This window comes from Salvelinus fontinalis, unplaced genomic scaffold (genome assembly GCF_029448725.1).
Source record: "Salvelinus fontinalis isolate EN_2023a unplaced genomic scaffold, ASM2944872v1 scaffold_0011, whole genome shotgun sequence".
NCBI classification, from domain to species: Eukaryota; Metazoa; Chordata; class Actinopteri; order Salmoniformes; family Salmonidae; genus Salvelinus; species Salvelinus fontinalis.
Genome location: NW_026600220.1, coordinates 492,155 through 514,323, shown reverse-complemented (window position 1 = coordinate 514,323; position 22,169 = coordinate 492,155). Strand labels below are relative to the sequence as shown.

The 22,169-nt window shown below is 41.1% G+C and overlaps 1 protein-coding gene across 1 annotated transcript in view; it reads left to right on the top strand.

The window, feature by feature from the left end:
- The window catches only part of LOC129842090 (interferon-induced very large GTPase 1-like), a 63,336-nt gene extending 42,597 nt beyond the window's left edge, over nucleotides 1-20,739 (top strand). The window contains exon 7 of the mRNA XM_055910483.1: nucleotides 16,064-20,739. Within this exon, the coding sequence (XP_055766458.1) occupies nucleotides 16,064-20,739 (4,676 nt within the window). The remainder of the gene's footprint in view (nucleotides 1-16,063) is intronic.
- The last annotated feature ends 1,430 nt before the right edge of the window (nucleotides 20,740-22,169 follow it).

The following is a 22,169-nucleotide window of genomic DNA, read 5'->3' as shown; positions in this document are numbered from 1 at the left end:
ATGTCCAAAATAAAGCCAAAAGGCAAAAAATGGATAACTTCCAAAATACAAAGAAAATCCACAAAGTGGTAAGAACAGCAAGGGAAAAAACAAACCTCAAAAGACTAATCCAAAAAAAACACAAGAACAAAACCAGAGAACCTCTGGAAAATCCAACAAGAGAAAATATATGTTCACAACAAGGCTTGGGCTGGGGCTGGGTGCTAACATACAAACACTGAGCAAAGAACTGAGGAACACACAGGGTTTAAATACTAACAAGGGAACGACATACAGGTGCAAACAATAATTAGAGCAAGGAAAAAACAAAAGGTTCAAAAAAGGTGCAATGGGGACATCTAGTGACCAAAACCAGAACAGTCCTGGCCAAAACCTGACAGTATGGAATTGTTTTAAGAAGATCATACCAAGGATAAATTAGCTATTTGATTTAGAATTTAATTTAAATTTAAAGACCCCTTGAAGTATAAAGAGATATATAAAAAAAAATATTTGATACATTTTTTTATTTCCCCTTACTGCTATTAGCCCATAAAAACGCATTGAATAACAAGAAGGAACAAAAGGAACAAGGAACAAAAGATAGTCCCCTAAAAAATCTAAAGGAAGTTTGTTCTGAAATGTCTGCCCTATATCTGAGAGATATGAGAAAGATCAGAAATATATTTATATATATTTATTTTTTTACAAAACCTGTTATTTTGGGTACTAAACCGTCTCTATATACAGTAACAGTCAAAAGTTTGGACACACCTACTCATTCAAGGTTTTTTCTTTAATTTTACTATTTTCTACATTGGAGAATAATAGTGAAGACATCAAAGCTATGAAATAATAAATATGGAATCATGTAGTAACCAAAAAACTGTTAAACAAATCTAAATATATTTTGGATTTTTCAAAGTAGCCACCCTTTGCCTTGATGACAGTTTTGTACGCTCTTGGCTTTCTCTCAACCAGCTTCATGAGGTAGTCACCTGGAATGCATTTCAATTAACAGGTGTGCCTTGTTAAAAGTTAATTTGTGGAATTTCTTTCCTTCTTAATGTATTTGAGCTAATCAGTTGTGTTGTGACAAGGTAGGGGTGGTATACAGAATATAGCCCTATTTGGTAAAACACCAAGTCCATATTATGGCAAGAACAGCTCAAATAAGCAAATAGAGAAAAAAAAGAAGAAAAAAAAGGGTGCCAATATTTTTTGTCACGGCTGTATGAGGCCAGCATGGGATGGAAAGGTACAGTATCTTCCAGACCTGGGAAAACTATGCTTTGTGGAAAGTAAAAAAAAATTGTGGGAATAAAAACTTACTTTTGAGGTAACTACAACTATTTGAATACAGATCCCATATTATCTCAGAAAGTGAGTACTTTTCAGGAACTACTTAAACAAATATGTTTGAATATAGGAAGTGACTACTTTTCTGAAACTATTGGATTATTTGCCTTCAACTAATGGCAGGGCTGTATCTGGAACTGCATGTTGAAGATATAAATAGAAGGAATAGAGCACACACAATGTCCTATACTATTCCAATCTATCTGGCAGTCATATTGAATCTACACAATACATTTCTACCTCAACATTTTGTAAATTAAAGTCGAACCAATTCATATTTTGTAGAGATAAGTATAAATATGTTGTGAAACTCAACTACTGTATGACTCTTTCAACATGCCACTGAAAAGGCTGAAAGCTGCAATACATTTTATGATACCTGAAAATACTGCAGAATAATTCAAAGGCATTTACAAACATTGCAAACACCAAGTTGGATAATTAGGAAAAACAACTTCAAACAAAGTTGTCCATCTGAGGGTAAGTGTTCTTGTTTCAAACACAAACTATACCCTCTTTAAAGGTACAGTTTACAGTTGACTAAATAACATGATTTGCCACCTAATTTGGCTGTATTTGATTCAAGAAAAGGCAGCTTTGGTATATTTTGTTTCCATATGACACTTATTTATTAGTCATATTTTGTTACTGTTAGCATTCTCATAACACTTAACATTAAACTGTTCTTGTGCCTGTGTAATAAAACTGTAATTACTTTTGGAGCAACAGTTTAATAGCATAATACTTTGTTAATTGCATTGTAATTGCATAGCAATGAGCTGAGAGTTTTTGCAACTACTGTAGACAAGAGGAATAGTGAATGTTCCATATTCAACATATGTAACAACTCCATTAGTATGCAATTATGAAGCAGTGTCCAACGTCCTATTTAACAACAATGTTGCTATAGTAATAATTACAAAGTTAAAATCAAATCACATTTTATTAATCACATACACATGGTTAGCAGATGTCAATGCGAGTGTAGCAAAATGCTTGTGCTTCTAGTTCCGACCATGCAGTAATATCTAACAAGTAATCTAACAATTTCACAACAACTACCTTATACACACAAGTGTAAAGGAATGAATAAGAATATGTACATATAAATAAATGGATGAGCGATGGCCAAACGGCATAGGCAAGATGAAATGGATGGTATAGAGTACAGTATATACATATGAGATGAGTAATGTAGGGTATGTAAACATTACATAAAGTGGCATTGTTTAAAGTGACTAGTGATACATTTATTACATCCAATTTTCTATTATTAAATTGGCTAGAGATTTGAGTCAGTATGTTGGCAGCAGGCACTCAATGTCAGTGATGGCTGTTTAACAGTCTGATGGCCTTGAGATAGAAGCTGTTTTTCAGTCTCTTGGTCCCAGCTTTGATGCACCTGTACTGACCTCGCCTTCTGGATGATAGCGGGGTGAACAGGCAGTGGCTTGGGTGGTTGTTGTCCTTGGTGATCTTTTTGGCCTTCCTGTGACATCGGGTGGTGTAGGTGTCCTGGAGGGCAGGTAGTTTGCCCCCGGTGATGCGTTGTGCAGACCTCAGTACCCTCTGGAGAGCCTTACGGTTGTGGGCGGAGCAGTTGCCCTACCAGGCGGTGATACAGCCCGACAGGATGCTCTCGATTGTGCATCTGTAAAAGTTTGTGTGTTTTTGGTGACAAGCCAAATTTCTTCAGCCTCCTGAGGTTGAAGAGGCGCTGCTGCGCCTTCATCACCACGCTGTCTGTGTGGGTGGACCATTTCAGTTTGTCCGTGATGTGTACGCCGAGGAACTTGAAACTTTCCACCTTCTCCACTACTGTCCCGTCGATGTGGATAGGGGGGTGCTCCCTCTGCTGTTTCCTGAAGTCCACGATCATCTCCTTTGTTTTGTTGACGTTGAGTGTGAGGTTATTTTCCTGACACCACACTCTGAGGACCCTCACCTCCTCCATGTAGGCCTTCTCGTCGTTGTTGGTAACGACATATTTACTACACATGTATAGGAACTGGATGTCAAGTGTTACTGCATTACCTTTTGTTAGTAATATTGAAGCTGCAAAAGTGGTCTACTTTTTTGAGGTGATTCCATGTCCCTCATGTATTAATTCAAGGCTATATATCAAGATTGATATCTAAGAGCCCGACAAACCATGTGCTTATTGGCATATATATAGAGGAATTCAACTAACTGTTGTAGTTTTTTGATCTTCGTCAAATATTTGGCAGCCATCAAATAAATGTATATCTTTGTTTTCAAATAACTTGCATTTCAGAAAGGAAACACGATAAATAAATACGTTTAACCATTTATGAAATAATTAATAATGAAAGGCTTGGTGATATAGGCTCTGCTCTTTCAGGGTAGCTCATTGCCAAAGCAAAGCGTCAATATAAAACTCACCTACAAGCAGTGAGCATGGTAAACTATACCAATACCCCAGCAGGACAACAGAACCTTACAGGTGGAGGCTTGGGTGGTGGTCAGAGCAAAAGAAGCAAACACATACTAGCAGTAACAGCAAGCGGCAGCAGGATGTGTGAGCAGAACCGGTCAACTTAAATGGACTTCCAAATAATGTAGGCATTATTGGTACTAGCATCTAATTGGTGAAATCTCAGCTAATGCATCAGCTGAGGCAGGTACCCTTTCTGAACTGGCTTTACTTTATTTCAGAAAGGAAACACCATAAATATGTTTAACCATTTATTAAATCTTTAATAATGCAAGTCTTAGTGATACAGGCTCTGCTCCTTCAGGGTAGCACACTGCCCAGGTAAAGCATCAATATATTAAATGACCTACAAGCAGTGAGTGGTAAACTATACCAATCCCCCAGAGCGGCAGAAACCATACGACTATGTCTAGCTATGGCAGAAAGCGGACTTTAGTAATGGAGCCGGAGGAGATGGCTGCCGTGTTACGTGCTCCTAACTATTGTGTGTGTTTTTTGGCTTTATTTGTAACTTATTTTGTACAGAATGTTTCTGCCACTATCTCTCATGACCGTAAAGAGCTTCTGGATATCAGGACAGTGATTACTCACCTCGTACTGGACAAAGATTTTTTCTTTACCAAGTCGGACGCAAAGAATTTACTTCAGACACCCAACAAGGCCAAATCCCTGTCATTCGCATGAGAAAGAGACAGAGATATCGGGAACGTAGGTTGGGGTGCCTTGTAAGGATCCGATGGCGAGTGGGTAATCTGCCTCTACCATCAGTCCTATTAGCCAATGTACAATCATTGGATAACAAAATAGACGAGCTACGATCACGAATATCCTACCAACGGGACATTAAAAACTGTAATTTCACCGAGTAGTGGTTGAACAACAACATGGATAACATACAGATGGCGGGGTTTACGCTGCATCGGCAAGATAGAACAGCTGGCTCCAGGAGACAAGGTTTGGCAGTCTGTGTATATTTGTAAACAACAGCTGGTGCACCAAATCTAGTATTAAGGAAGTCTCAAGGTTTTGCTCACCTGAGGAAGAGTATATCATGATAAGCTGTAGACCACACTATTTATCAAGATAATTTTCATCTATATTTTTCATAGCTGCCTATTTATCACCACAAACTGTGTGCTCCTAGTGGCCAGGGACTTTAATACAGGTGAACTTAAATCCGTTTCACCTAATTTCTCCCAGCATGTTAAATGTGCAACCAGAGATAAAAACATCTCTAGACCACCTTTACTCCACACACAAGCTCTCCCTTGCCCTCCATTTGGCAAATCTGACCATAATTCTATCCTCCTGATTCCTGCTTACAAGCAAAAACTAAAGCAGAAAGCACCAGTGACTCAGTCAATAAAGAAGTGGTCAGATGACGCAGTTGCTAAGCTACAGGACTGTTTTGCTAGCACAGACTGGAATATGTTCCGGGATTCTTCCGATGGCATTGAGGAGTACACCACATAAGTCACTGGCTTCATCAATAAGTGCATCGATGACGTCATCCCCACAGTGACCGTACGTACATAGCCCAACCAGAAGATATGTATTACAGGCAACATCTGCACTAAGCTAAAGGGTAGAGCTGCCGCAGGGGGACTCTAACCCGGACGCTTATAAGAAATCCCGCTATGCCCTGAGACGAAGGATCAAACAGGCAAAGCGTCAATATAGGACTAAGATTCAATATTACTACACCATCTCCGACACTCGTTGGATGTGGCAGGGCTTACAAACTATTACAGACTACAAAGGGAAGCACAGCCGCGAGCTGCCCAGTGACACGAGCCTACCAGACGAGCTAAATTACTTCTATGCTCGCTTTTAGGCAAGCAACACTGAAGCATGCATGAGAGAATCAGCTGTTTCGGACGACTGTGTGATCACGCTCTCCGTAGCTGATGTGAGACCTTAAAGTAAGACCTTTAAACAGGTCATTAGACGGATTACCAGGACATGTACTCCAAGCATGCGCTGACCAACTGGCAAGTGTCTTCACTGACATGTTCAACCTGTCCCTGACTGAGTTTGTAATACCAACATGTTTCAAGCAAACCACCATAGTCCCTGTACCCAAGAACACTAAGGTAACCTGCATAAATGACTACCGACCCATAGCACTCACGTCGGTAGCCATGAAGTGCTTTGAAAGGCTGGTCATGGATCACATTAACACCATTATCCCAGAAACCCTAGACCCACTCCAATTTGCATACCGCACCAACAGATCCACAGATGATGCAATCTCTATTGCACTCCACCCTGCCCTTTCCCACCTGGACAAAATGAACATCTCTGTGAGAATGCTATTCATTGACTACAGCTCAGTCACTACACTAAGGAACCTGGGACTAAACACCTCCTTCTGCAGCTGGATCCTGACTTCCTGACAGGCCACCCCCAGGTGGTAAGGGTAGGTAACAACACGTCTGCCACGCTGATCCTCAAAACGGGGGCCCCTCAGGGGTGCATGCTCAGTCCCCTCCTGTACTCCTTGTTCACCCATGACTGCATGGTCAGGAACGACTCCAACACCATCATTAAGTTTGCCGACACAACAGTGGTAGGCCTGATCAACAACGATGAGACAGCCTATAAGGAGGAGGTCAGAGACCTGGCCGTGTGGTGCCAGGATAACAACCTCTCCCTCAACGTAATCAAGACTAAGGAGATGATAGTGGACCACAGGAAAAGGAGGACTGAGCATGCCCCCATTCTCATTGACGGGGCTGTAGTGGAGCAGGTTGAGAGATTCAAGTTCCTTGGTGTCCACATCACCAACAAACTATCCAAACACACCAAGACAGTTGTGAAGTGGGCACGACAAAGCCTATTCCCCCTCAGGAGACTGAAAAGTTTTGGCATGGGTCCTCAGATCCTCAAAAAGTTCCACAGCTGCACCATCAAGAGAATCCTGACAGGTTTCATCACTGCCCCGTATGGCAACTGCTCGGCTTCTGACCTCAAGGCACTACAGAGGGTAGTGAGTATGGCCCAGTACATCACTGGGACCAATCTTCCTGCCATCCATGACCTCTATACCAGGCGGTGTCAGAGGAAGGCCCTAAACATTTTCAAAGACTCCAGCCACCCTAGTCATAGACTGTTCTCTCTGCTACCGCATGGCAAGCGGTACCTGAGCGCCAAGTTTAGGTCCAAAAGGCTTCTTAACAGCTTCTACCCCCAAGCCAGAAGACTCCTGAACAGCTAATCTAATGGCTATCCAGACTATTTGCATTTTCTAAAAACTGTGTTGTTGGTTAGGGGCTTGTAAGTAAGCATGTCACAAATAAAATTTGATTTCATTTGAGATATGATCAAATAGACCAGATAATGTCATCCTACCATTACAAGTCTATATACTATGTGTGAATATTAACCATGAGTAGCATAAGCTATGCAACCTATGTATTATGTTTCCCATATTATGCACGACTGGGTACCCTCGCTTGAGGCAAGATGAGCTGTCGGCTTGGTATATGGGAATATTCTACCTATCTACTATTAGTAGCAACTGTAAGCAATACAAACCCATCCGGCCTGCAGACACACTGCTGGGTACCCTCACTTGAGGCAACATGAGCTGTCAGCTTGGTATAAGTAATACAAACCCAGCCACCCTGCAGACACACTGCCGGGAGCTCTCGCTGAAACTAAATGAGTAATCATCTGGTGGATCTACATTGAAATGTATTTTCTAACAAGCCACCTTACGCAATATGACCCAGCTAACCACCTGCAGCTATATGCAATGTACTTTATATCAGGTAGCCATCAAAGACGCCAACATGTAGGCTATCACCATGGCTGATGCCAACATAGCAAACTTAATGAGACATGTTACTGGCAGGTAAACTCTTTGCCATTTGGGAGCTCTCAAATAGACCAGCGAAGGTCATTCTACCATTATGGCTGTCTACTATGTGTGAATATTAACTGTGTAGTATGCCGTCTTGAGAAAGAAGCAAGTTTTTGATGCTGACAGACCTTTCCTATGCTGTTTCTTTACTAATGTGTCCATGAGGATGTAAATTCGGGGGGTCAGCGCAGTGATGATGCGCCACTACAGCCTGAGGTTCGATCCCAGGCTGTGTCACAACCGGCCGTGACCGGGATCCACATAGCACGGTGCACAATTGGCCCAGTGCCATCCAGGGTAGGAGAGGGTTTTATCGGTGGGGCTTTCCTCGGCTCATCGTGCTTTAGCAAAGCCTTGTGACAGGGCCGGGCGCCTGCAAGCTGACTTCGGTCATCAGTTGAGCGGTGTTTCCTCTGACACATTGGCGTGACTGACACCTGGTCAAGAAAGCAGTGTGATTGAGGAGTTGTATAGATGAGCCAAGTTCCTAATTCAGGGAGAAAATTGGGTAAAAGAATATATTGTGGCCACACCACCCTAAACACGCCTGTTCAGGTTCGGGCCTGGTTAGCACTGGGACAGAGACTGCCTGTGAATACCAGGTTCCACATTTTTTTTTTTTTACGATGTAAGTTTGGGGATATTCTCGGGAGATATCTGGTTTGTTTCTTTATAGTGTTTATACCTATAGTGTTTATACCTGTAGTGTTTATACCTATAGTATTTATATCTGTAGTGTTTATACCTGAAGTGTTTATACCTTTGGTGTTTAAACCTAAAGTGTTTATACCTTTGGTGTTTTTACCTTTGGTGTTTATACCTATAGTGTTTATACCTATAGTGTTTATACCTATAGTGTTTAAACCTTTGGTGTTTATACCTATAGTGTTTATACCTATAGTGTTTATACCTTTGGTGTTTATACCTATAGTGTTTATACCTATAGTGTTTATACCTATAGTGTTTATACCTATAGTGTTTATACCTTTGGTGTTTATACCTATAGTGTTTATACCTATAGTGTTTATACCTATAGTGTTTATACCTATAGTGTTTATACCTATAGTGTTTATACCTTTGGTGTTTATACCTATAGTGTTTATACCTATAGTGTTTATACTTTTGGTGTTTATACCTATAGTGTCTATGCCTATATATAGTGTTTATACCTATAGTGTTTATACCTATATACAGTTGAAGTCGGAAGTTTACATACACTTCGGTTGGAGTCATTAAAACTCATTTTTCAACCACTCCACAAATTTCTTATCAACAAACTATAGTTTTGGCAAGTCGGTTAGGACATCTACTTTGTGCATGACACAAGTAATTTTTCCAACAATTGTTTACAGACAGATTATTTCACTTATAATTCACTGTATCACAATCCCAGTGGGTCAGAAGTTTACATACACTAAGTTGACTGTGCCTTTAAAAAGTTTGGAAAATTCCTGAAAATTATGTCTTGGCTTTAGAAGCTTCTGATAGGCTAATTGACATCATTTGAGTCAATTGGAGGTGTACCTGTGGAGGTATTTCAAGGCCTACCTTCAAATTCAGTGCCTCTTTGCTTGACATCATGGGAAAATCTAAAGAAATCAGCCAAGACCTCAATTTCCAAACACCTGAAGGTACCACGTTCATCTGTACAAACAATAGTACGCAAGTATAAACACCATGGGACCACGCAGCTGTTATGCCGCTCAGGAAGGAGTTGCGTCTCCGAGAGATGAACGTACTTTGGTGTGAAAAGTGTAAATCAATCCCATAACAACAGCAAAGGACCTTCTGAAGATGCTGGAGGAAACAGGTACAAAAGTATCTATATCCACAGTAAAACGAGTCCTATATCATGTTGTTTCCTCCCTTCACCACCTGGGGACGGCCCGTCAGAAAGTCCAGAACCCAGTTGCACAGGGCGGGGGTGAGACCCAGGGCCTCCAACTTGATGATGACCTTGGAGGGTACTATGGTGTTGAATACTGCGCTGTAGTCAATGAACAGCATTCTTACATGGGTATTATTTTTGTCCAGATGAGATAGTGCAGTGTGATGGCGATTGCGTCATCTGTGGACCTGTTGGGGCGGTATGCAAACTGAAGTGGGTCTAGGGTGGCCAATAAGGTGGCGGTGATATGGTCCTTGACTAGCCTCTCTAAGCACTTCACGATGACAGAAGTAAGTGCTACTGGGCGGTAGTCATTTAGTTCAGTTATCTTTGCCTTCTTGGGTACAGGAACAATGGTAGCCATCTTGAAGCATGTGGGGACAACTGACTGGGATAGGGAGCGATTAAATATGTCCGTAAATACACCAGCCAGCTGGTCTGCGCATGCTCTGAGGACGTGGCTAGGGATGCCGTCTGTGCCGACAGCCTTGCGAGGGTTAACAAGTTTAAATGTTTTACTCAAGTCAGCCAACGAGAAGGAGAGGAGGGGGGCGCAGTCTTTGTTAGCGAGCTGCAACGGTGGCACTGTATTATCTTCAAAGCGAGCAAAGAAGGTGTTTAGTTTGTCTGGAAATGTGATGTCAGTGTCCGTGACGTGGTGGTTTTTGTTTTTGTAGTCCGTGATTTCCAGTAGACCCTGCCACAATCGTCTTGTGTCTGAGCCGTTGAATTGCGACTCCACCTTGTCCCTGTACTGGCATTTCGCTTGTTTGATTGCCTTGCAGAGGGAATAACTACACTGTTTATATTCAGCCATATTTCCATATCTCTTTCCATGGTTAAATGCGGTGGATCTCGCTTTTAGTTTTGCACGAATTCCGCCATCCATCCACAGTTTCTGGTTAGGGTAGGTTTTAATAGTCACTGTGGGTACAACATCTCCAATGCACTTCTTTATAAACGCACTCAACGAGTCAGCATATAAGTTAATGTTGTCCTCTGAGGCTTACCGGAACATATTCCAGTACGCGTGACACAAATTGATCTCAACAGACGGGCTACAGTTAGTCAACTGAGTCCAGTTTTTCATTGCTTTACTGGGAGAAGACATGACAAACCATCTGTGCTAACAGAATAACGCAGGTTAGTATGCACATGATTCCTGCTGATAGTAGTTGTCGGATAAAATTAAGTTACTTAGATTATGATTGACAACACCCCTGGGAAAATGTATATTTGCAGCAGCATTATGACAGCTCAGCGACACAATGGTAGGGATTATCTGAGCAGAGCTTGGTTCACTGATAAGTCATTGTTGGGACAGGGTCCAGGCACCAAAATGATTTCGATGGACTCCGTCATTCCTGTAGAGCATCTTCTGTTTCCAAAAGGTGTCGAAGTTATCTATAAAAGTTATGCCAACAGCGCTACAGTAGTCTTTTAGCCAGATGTGTAATACCAGTAGCCTGCTGAATCTTTCACTGTTACTGCCTAGCAATGGCACAGGGCCTGAAATAATCTGCCACTTTTTGGAGTCTTTCAGGGCTAGAATCTTTCAAATCCAGTTTCAGCAGTTCCGAGCTAGCTCTCCTGTCATTTTACCCCAAATGGACTTCCGAGAGTGTCAGTCCCTGGCAGCTATCGTAGAACGGTAGGAAGCAGCCTTGTAATTGTAAGGTACATTTGTAATATAATTTTGCAGTGTTGGTTTGCTAGCTTCCAGTTAATGCTAGCATTGTTTGTGTGTATGTCACGCCCTGACCATAGTTTGCTTTGTATGTTTTATGTTTTGTTTGGTCAGGGTGTGATCTGAGTGGGCATTCTATGTTGTTTGTCTGGTTTGTCTATTTCTATGTGTTTGGCCTGAGATGGTTCTCAATCAGAGGCAGGTGTTTTTCGTTGTCTCTGATTGGGAACCATATTTAGGTAGCCTGTTTTGTCATTGTGGGTTGTGGGTGATTGTCTTTGTGTAGTGTTTTGTGTCAGCACTTTATTTCGATAGCGTCACATTCGTCGTTTGTTATTTTGTATTGTTTTGTATAGTTTCGTCAAGTGTTCTCTTTGTAAATAAATTCAAGATGAACACATACCACGCTGCATTTTGGTCCTCCGATCCTTCAAACCTCTCCTCCTCTAACGAGGAGGAAGACGAGCGTGACAGTGTACCCTGTGCATGCTATCTTTACTACATTTTTTAGAAGTGTTACAGTCATTATAATTGCTGCCTACTATGTATGTGTATCAGCAATGTTTATATTATTTGTATGTTAATGCTACCACTGCAATGTATAGCCTTAGATGGTACTGCTGTAGTAAAGGGCACCATTGCCAAGTTTCTATTGGTTCCAGAACGACCAAATCCGATCCGGTGCTTGTGCCCTTCGATTTACGGCCTAGTAACGGTGTCTGCTCAGATAAGATCTATAGTCAGGCCTGAGAGAGGGCCACAAATCTGAAGTGCAAAAGCCTTCTATTTCTCTCTCTGGCACTCTGGTACTGTATATATTCCTGCTGTGTGAAGTGTGTCGTGGTAATTTCCTGTATTACTAAATGAGGAGAGTTTACAAACCACACACACATCAGAGTTATATTTAAACTTCATCTTTAATCAAATGAGCTTCACCATAGCCCTTTGACTCTCAAATCAATTCAGTGTCTATAAATTAATTCTGAGAGTGCTTACAAAATAATTATAGTATCTTTTATAGCCAAGATACACCCCTCTCAACTCACATGACGAACCACAGATCTCAGAAACTTCACAAAGGGCCTTTTACTTGAGAGAGGAGTATCCCATAGCCAGTTAGCATTAGCTATAAATTATCGTTCAGTTTGGTCTCTAAGACAAGTTTCTGATCTCGTTCTTGGTACTTCATAGTACCAAAACATTACCTCATCCAATGGCATATATCAATTGTCAACTTTAGATACACCCATCTCAAATACACCCCACCCCTGGACAAGCTCACTTAGGGAGTGACTTCTAGGTCATATACTATCTCAAGATTAGTGCAACATCAGAGGGGTAATACAATGGTTCTAGACACTGCCATACTCCTCCCCCCAATGGGAAAAGGAGGGAGTGACTGGAGTACAGACATTGTGGAGCCCTTCACATGGTTTAACAGATACATTCACATATGAAGACAATGTTCAAACCTGACTTCTCCCTTTCTGATATTCTGCATATTACAAGACAAGCCTGACCTCTCCCCTCGCTGGGCCCCAAGTGACTTTTCCCTAGAGAAGAAAGGAAAATGCAACTGCCGACAGTATAGTCCAAAAATAGACATTCTAATGACAAGTATAAAGTAAATAAAGCATCTTATTTATCTATGTTACCTAACTAATTATGATTCAGCTACGACAAGTGTTTGCATTTTATACTAAAGCAGCCACTGTTAGAACAGCATGCCATATGTTGCATGTCATCACTTTACTACAATTGCAGCTATGTGTGTGGTGATGACAAAGTGTATAGTGATGGGCCTCAACATCATGTTCTATCCAGTAGTCCTGTAGTCAGGAGAACGTAAGCAGAACCTAAGCAATCTGCATCAGTTAATAGCTGGTGAGGGCATTCACAGCCAACCGCTCAGACCAGCTCCAGTTAGAAATGTATATATAAGGATATTCTGCCTATGTAACCTACCTACTGGACCTCGGGGCTGACACAATCATGATCATATGGCAATACAGCAGGAAGTCATGTAGCTCCACAATCTCAGAATCAATCAAATGTAACATCGTAGCAGCAGAGGATCATGGGCCTGCGTTTTTCAGGGTGAAACTGGGACCAAATGAGATGCAGTATCAGCGCCAATGCAGAATTGAGTGGCCCATAGCTCAGAGCAGCTGGCACGTTGACGAAGGAACCAGAACCGTAATGAGTTCCAGTATATTGTCTAGCATCAATGTTGAACAGATGCTCAGTATGCAGGTAGCATAACATGAGAGGACAAAGCAGTGTTAGTTCTAGTGATGACGACTGATGTTCCATGCTAATTATTTTATCTAGGTGTGTATGAGAGAATGGTTAACATGCGAGTGTCCATAATGCAAACAGAACTTAAGAGATCATGCTTGAAGGGAAGTAACAGCTGTCTATTTTTTGGGATGCAGATCTCTGAAATGCGATGTAACTTTTTTTGTCTCATGTTACATTGTGAAAACAGTTTTTACTGGCACACAAATCCAAATTAATTTGAATTTGCTAAATCAAATGCTTCTAACAGAAACAGTCACCCTACCTTGATTCACAAAACCAAAATTGCTACTGTCATCAACCTCTTAAGGATCAAACCCTTTTTTTCAATTTTCTCCAAAATGACATACCCAAATCTAACTGCCTGTAGCTCAGGACCTGAAGCAAGTATATGCATATTGTTGATACCATTTGAAAGCAAACACTTTGAAGTTTGTGGAAATATCAAATTAATGTAGGAGAATATAACACATTAGATCTGGTAAAAAGATAATACAAAGAAAAAAAATTGCTTTTTTTAATCTTTGAAATGCAAGAGCAAGGCCATAATGTCTTATTCCAGCCCAGGCTCAATTTAGATTTTGGCCACTAGATGGCAGCAGTGTACGGGCAAAGTTATAGTCTGATCCAATGAACCATTGCATTTCTGTTCAAAATGTTCTGTCAAGTCTGCCCAAATGTGCCTAATTAGTTTATTAATACATTTAAGTTCGTAATTGTGCACTCTCCTCAAACAATAGCATGGTATTATTTCACTGTAATAGCTACTGTAAATTTGACATTGTAAGTTGGATTAACAAGAATTGAAGCTTTCTGCCAATGTCAGATATGTCTATGTCCTGGTAAATGTTCTTGTTACTTACAACCTCGTACTAATCACATTAGCCTATGTTAGCTCAACCGTCCCACGGGGGACACCGATCCTGTAGAGGTTTTAAAGTGGTTCTTCAATTATTATTTGGTGTCCAGATGTTTTCCATCATCATCAATTAATCCAGGAAGTCATTTTCGGACAATATTGCATGTGACGCAACAACAGCCAAAAGTGCTGGGAAAACAGTGTTTGCGAGGAATGTCCAGAATATTTTGCTGTCTCATTCCACCAACCACTGGCCTTGTGGTTAGTGTCATCCCTATGATTACTAGGTTGGGAGTTTGATCCACTGCCAAGTCATACCAAATGCTGTAAAACTGGGACTAAATGAGTCTCTGCTTGGCACTCAGCATTAAGGAGATAGATTGGGGGTAAGGCTCTGCAATAGACTCGGTTCCTGTCCAGGGTGTGTTCACTACTTGAACATCAAGCTGCCTCACACTACAGAAACTGGACCTGTTATTGTACCTTTATTCCATGCTATAATGTAAATAGCTACTGATATAGCTCCATCGCAATAAACGCAGTTAGTTTACAATTTCTCCATTGAATGGATATTTCATTGGTGTTGCAGTAAAATGGCTGTTTCCAAATTTATCCAAACAGAAATTACCCTACCTTATCTGATATCATAATAGCTCCCTTTGGAGTTTAGGAGCTCTATGGATTTGCAGCTCATACTTGTAGTGTTTGAGAGATGAGCAGCATGTTATTATGCACACCTGGTTAAAATGGTACGCACATGTTCAGTGCTTGATGTTGAAAATATGTACAGTGGGGAAAATTACAGGCCTCTCTCATCTTTTTAAGTGGGAGAACTTGCACAATTGGTGGCTGACTAAATACTTTTTTGCCCCACTGTATCTGTATCACGTTTCAAGGTAAGACCCAGATGCAGACAACATCAAATTAAAAACAGTTTATTCATCCAACAGGGGTAGGCAAAAGACAGGTCTAGGGCAGGCAAGAGTTAGTAATCCAGATAGGTGGAGGCAAAGGTACAGGACGGCAGGCAGGATCAGGGTCAGGACAAGCAGAAAAGGTCAAAGCCGTGAACACTAGAAAACAGGAACAATCGAGCGATAGCAACAGAGGGAAACCTGCTGGTAGGCTTGACAAAACAAAACAAACTGGCAACAGACAAACAGAGAACACAGGTATAAATACACTGCGGATAATGGGGAAGATGGGCGATACCTGGAGGGGGGTAGAGACAATCACAAAGACAGGTGGAACAGATCAGGGTGTGAATATCTGATTTAATGCGCATAGCTTTATTGGCAGTACTTCATTGTTTGTTGGCCATAGTATTCAAGTGTGCTACCTTTGAGAAGGTGCAGTTGGACTCAGCTTGTTGTATCCACTGTCATGTTGGAAATAAACCGTCTTCGTGATGTTAATGCTGTATACTTTCAAGTTTCTCTTTGCAATAACTAAAATAATCTGCTTCCTTTAACCAGGGAAGCAACAATACCATATCTGAATTCACATTTAAATGCTTGCTTCCATTTCTGTGAGTAATTGTGTCACAGAGATGGTCTGCCTCTGCTTGTTTTAACTTCATCCATAGTTCAGTGTAAAACACCTGTCAGTGTACTTTTCTGCTACACGTTGAAGAGGATTTGTAATCATGGCTCTCTTTTCATTTCTATTCACAGGACCTTTTCTCAGGGAGCTGTTGTCAAAGACTGGACTAGAAGATCATTATGAAAACAAGCTGACGTTAAGTTCTGTCCTTGAGATAAATGCTGATACTACATCAGATGAACCTCTTACCACTATGCAGTCACTTCCAGGGGCCTTCCTTAAGAAATTAATGATGGCAAATGTGAATGCTAGGAGTGTGAAATGTCTGACCACTGACCAGGAGGTTTCCTATTGTTGTGTAGACAACCTGGACACTGACACTGATAGCATTAATGTCATTAATCCACTGGACCTGATAACTGCCCTGTTTCTGTGTTCAGATGGTTTCCTGCAGCAGGAGATGGTCCAGAAAATGTCCATGTGTCAGTTTGCTGTTCCTCTGCTGCTGCCCAACTGTGACACAAAACAAAGCACTTTGATGCTGTGGGCCTTGAGGGACATAGTGAGGAAGTTCAGACCCTCTTCCCAAATAGCCACAAAGGCTTTTGTGGAGGAGAGAATTGTTGTCTCTGATATTCCTATGGTGTCCTTTGTTAGGCTTGGAGAGAGCAGCTTGTCCAAGTCTCAGATTTTGAACAAGTTGCTTAGTAACCCTCAGCAGTACCATGACACTTTTGTTCATCATGATATGGAATGTGGAGATGCATCTCGACAAATCTCAGATGGTCTGGTTGAAATCAGCTGGTACTTTCCCTGTGGGAACAGAAACATAGACATGTTCACTAAGCCTGTGTCGATGGCCAATCTCAGAGGAGACATCAGGTCCTTTGAAACACAGTTTTCCTTCCTGTGTCAAACATCAGTGGCAGTTTACATTTTCAGTGATGATTTAGAGGCCAATTTCTTCAAGGTCTTGAAAAGCAAAAAAACAAAGGCAGAGTTATTTCTGGTTGTCAACTGTCAGGGAAAGACGTTCAGAGTAGACACCTTGAAAAAAATGATCAGCAACTGCAGTATCAATGAAAAAAATGTGATTTTGAAGAAGAAGCAGAATGATGCAGAATTTGTCAAAACCCTGCAATCATCTGTGGGTGACATCATCAAAAGAAGTCCAAACCGTTTAACAATTGAAAACATGGTTGACGTGGCTCATCAGATGGGGATTTGGGTTGATGAAGACTGTGATGAGTGTCAGAGTGCCAGGAAGATGGCAGATGAAATCACCAGGAACATCAAAGACACAAATGAATTCAAAGACCAACAGCTACAATTACAAGGGCAAATCTGGAAAGAGCTTTCCCAGTTGGAAAAAGAGAGATGTAGACTGAGAAAAGCAGGGGATCAAAACATTGAACACTACAAGAGCTCTCTGAAGAAAAAGGAGAAAGAGCTGAGAGAGAAGCAATATACATTTGACATGTCAGATGCAATGGCAAGCTTCATTTTAGGATTGTCTAGTTCAGGAGCAGAGCGATCCTATTTCCTCAAATGGATGCGGATAAATCTGGACAATCTGTCACGTCAGAACCTGTCTGGTTTGCGGGAGCAGTACAAAGATCTTTGCCAACATTCTCCTGAGAAAAAAGACGACATTAAAGATTTGGATAAGCAATTATCTGACTGTTCCTTAGGTCTTGAACACTTCCTGCGTGAGTTGGGGCAGTTATATGAAGCTGCCTGCTCCCTCCCTGAAAGTAGCCTACAAAGGAAACAGATGGAGCATCTCCCTGGATTGTGTGCTCAGATGCTTTTGGATGGTTTCCCTGTTGAGCTTGTGGATGGAGATGCATCAAATATCCCTCTGAAATGGATTTCAGCTGTACTGACTCAGCTTCATACTCTTGTGGACTCTAACAGCAAGATCCGGGTTGTGACAGTTTTAGGGGTCCAAAGCACTGGGAAGTCCACTCTCCTCAACACCATGTTTGGGGTCCAGTTTGCTGTCAGCAGTGGAAGATGCACCAGAGGGGCCTTCATGCTACTGATTAAAGTCAACAAGGAACTCAAGGAGGAGCTGAAATGTGACTTCATCATGGTGATTGACACAGAGGGGTTGAAATCACCAGAGTTAGCTCAACTAGATGACAGCCATGAACATGACAATGAACTGGCGACACTGGTGATAGGACTCAGTGATGTCACTATCATCAACATCGCCATGGAGAACAACACAGAGATGAAAGACATTCTGCAGATTGTTGTTCATGCTTTTATCAGGATGAAGGAAGTGGGGAAGAAGCCAGTCTGTCATTTTGTGCACCAGAATGTGTCAGACATGTCTGCTCATGACAACAACATGAGGGACAGGAAGAAGTTGTTGGAACAGTTGGATGAAATGACCCAGGCAGCAGCCAGAATGGAGAAGAAGGAGAATATCACCAAGTTCACTGATGTGATGGAGTATGATCCAGACACAAGCAGCTGCTATATTCCAGGACTCTGGCATGGGACTCCCCCGATGGCTCCAGTCAATGCTGGTTACAGTGAGGCAGTGTACAGCTTCAAGAAGACCTTGATGAAAGATTTCAGAAAATGCCAAAGAAATGATGACTTGACACATTTCTTGAAGTGGACACAAAGCTTGTGGGAGGCAGTGAAATTTGAGAAATTCATCTTTAGTTTCAGAAACAGCTTGGTTGCAGATGCATACTCCAGATTATGCTCTGAGTACAATGGTTGGGAATGGGCCTTCCAGAAAAATATGTATTCCTGGATGGTAAGTGCTGAAACTAAAATATCCAATATTGGCATGACAGATCAAAATCCCCAGACGTCAATAAGAGATGTGCTAAATGAATTGATGATAGAGGCATCTAAGAAGATGACATTGGGAGAAAATGAAATCCAAGAAAATCTAGTGAAATACTTTGAGAAGAAAGATGGCCATGTCAATCTGGTGGAAAAATACAAAGAGGACTTTGTGTCCAGTGCCAAAACTCTGAGACGAGAGACAGAAAACACAGTGAGGAACAAACTACAAGGAGCTGTTGAAATCAAAGAGGGAATGACAGAACTGGACAACATCAAGAGTTCTCAGGCAAGTACTATGGAGAAAAAGGTACTAGATCTGCTTCAAAAATGTAGAAAGAAAGAATCTGTTCTATCAGATAAGGAACTCCGTAAAGAATTTGAAAACATGTGGAAGAAAACTCTTTCTGATATACACTTTAAAGGACTTCCAAGAAGGAATGTGGCTCAGGATGCCTTCCAAATGTTACGTGGAAATCTATCAACAAGGGGGAGTCATGTCAATAGTATGGTGGTTGGAAACAATCTGGTGGATTGTGGTAAAAAAGAATTTGCTGTTGAATCTGGGGGTTTATTGGAGAAAGTTGGGGGCTTAGTTAAGCACAGGGACTTCAACCATTACAGGAAGAAACTACAAGAGTTGTGTGACGACATCATAACACAGTGTCAGTTGTTTATAACCCAGAAGGTGGAAAACAAAACAGATTACCATGATACTTACGTCAAAGAGTTGCTGAACAAGATTGATGAAACGTTACAACAACACAAGAATGTTAACGTCAGTGAGGTATGTGAGGTTTCTCTGAAGCTACACATCTGTGGCAGAGCAGCCAGAGCCTTTCAGAAGATACATAATGATTTCATTGAAGTCAATGACCCAAGGAAGTGTCTGGAAACGTCTAAGAGCAAGTACCTTACCGAGTTCAAAGACTTATTTAATAACCGAGACCTGTGCCAAAAGAAAGCTGAGGACTTCACAAAGCTCTGTTTGCAGCCAGCTGTACAGGACTACGTTACCAAAATGATTGGTCCTGATGTGGTTGATGAAGTGAAGAGAGGTAAAGGGTCAAAGGACTACAGCACAAGAGTGGCTTTCCAGTTCTCTATTTTGAAACAACTCCTGACAAATGGAAAATATGATAAATATGAAAAGTACATTAAGAATTATGAAAGGTTTGTGAAGGACTGGTTGTTTGACCAGATTGTCCAACAACTCTCAGATGAGAGCAGTCTGGAGAAATTGGAGAAGAAACATCTTTCAGAGATGGTCAAGATGATCACTGACACAATCTCTAACATCAGAGAAACAACTGGCCTAACAAATGTAAATGATGTCAAGACATTCATTCAGAACATCTGCAGTGCCCTTAAAGAGAAACTGGTCCTCAAGGATGCTCTGGATTCCATCTTGATTCTGAACACTGCAAACACAAAGCAGTTTGCTGATTACCTCACAGAGTTAGTGGGGGAAATGGAGAAGTCACTTGCAGTTGAGTACAACAAGGGAGGAGACATCAAAAAGAGACTCAGTTCTCTGCCATTCAAGCCTCAGGATGAGATGTTCACCAGTCTGTTTGGCTGTGGGGAGCAATGTCCCTTCTGTGCTGTACCCTGTGAAGCAGGGGGGAAAAAGCACTCCAAACACCATGCCTCCATTCACCGTCCACAAGGTATCTGTGGCTATAGGGTGAGTTATTCACAGAAATTAGTAATAGAGATATGTTCATCTCTTGTGGTGAGTGACAAAGTATTCAACAACGCCGAGACTGGAGGAACATATCACCCCTACAAGGACTACAAAACACAGTACCCTGACTGGATCATAACTGGAGATCCCAGTATGGAGGCTGCAGACTACTGGAAGTATGTGATGGCCACATTCAATGAGAGAATCGCTGAAGACACAAATGCACTTCCTGCTGATATCCCAGAGGACTGGAAGGCATTAACAAGTGATGATGCAATGAGAAGCTTGAAAAAGTCATTCAACATGGAATAAAGAACAATATAATGACTTGTTGACCAAAAACATGATTGACTTTTCATAGAGTTATGACGTTTTAGCAATTTACAGATTGAAACGAATAGCATCAGATGTAGATGTAAGCAAAGTGCTTTAAGCAAATTCAGAAGTCCTACAAATAAGAAAAGAAAACATGAACACCAACAGGTTAACCAACAGATTCACAGTGTTTTACTTGATAATGTCCATAGATAAACACAATACAAAGGTAACTAATGAGCTAGTCTAGATAAACACAATACACAGGTAACTAATGAGCTAGTCTCGATAAACACAATACACAGGTAACTAAGGAGCTAGTCTAGATAAATACAATACACTGGTAACTAAGGAGCTAGTATAGATAAACACAATACACATGTAACTAAGGAGCTAGTCTAGATAAACACAATACACAGGTAACTAATGAGCTAGTCTAGATAAACACAACACACAGGTAACTAATGAGCTAGTCTCGATAAACACAATACACAGGTAACTAAGGAGCTAGTCTAGATGAACACTATACACACGTAACTAAGGAGCTAGTCTAGATAAACACAATACACAGGTAACTAATGAGCTAGTCTAGATAAACACAACACACAGGTAACTAATGAGCTAGTCTCGATAAACACAATACACAGGTAACTAAGGAGCTAGTCTAGATAAATACAATACACTGGTAACTAAGGAGCTAGTATAGATAAACACAATACACATGTAACTAAGGAGCTAGTCTCGATAAACACAATACACAGGTAACTAAGGAGCTAGTCTAGATAAACACAATACACAGGTAACTAATGAGCTAGTCTAGATAAACACAATACACAGGTAACTAATGAGCTAGTCTAGATAAACACAACACACAGGTAACTAATGAGCTAGTCTAGATAAACACAATACACAGGTAACTAAGGAGCTAGTCTAGATAAACACAATACACAGGTAACTAAGGAGCTAGTCTAGATAAACACAATACACAGGTAACTAAGGAGCTAGTCTAGATAAACACAATACACTGGTAACTAAGGAGCTAGTCTAGATAAACACAATACACAGGTAACTAATGAGCAAGTCTAGATAAACACAATACACAGGTAACTAAGGAGCTAGTCTAGATGAACACTATACACACGTAACTAAGGAGCTAGTCTAGATAAACACAATACACAGGTAACTAAGGAGCTAGTATAGATAAACACAATACACAGGTAACTAAGGAGCTAGTATAGATAAACACAATACACAGGTAACTAAGGAGCTAGTCTAGATAAACACAATACACAGGTAACTAAGGAGCTAGTCTAGATAAACACAATACACAGGTAACTAAGGAGCTAGTCTAGATAAACACAATACACAGTTAAATATGGAGCTAGTCTAAATAAACACAATACACAGGTAACTAAGGAGCTAGTCTA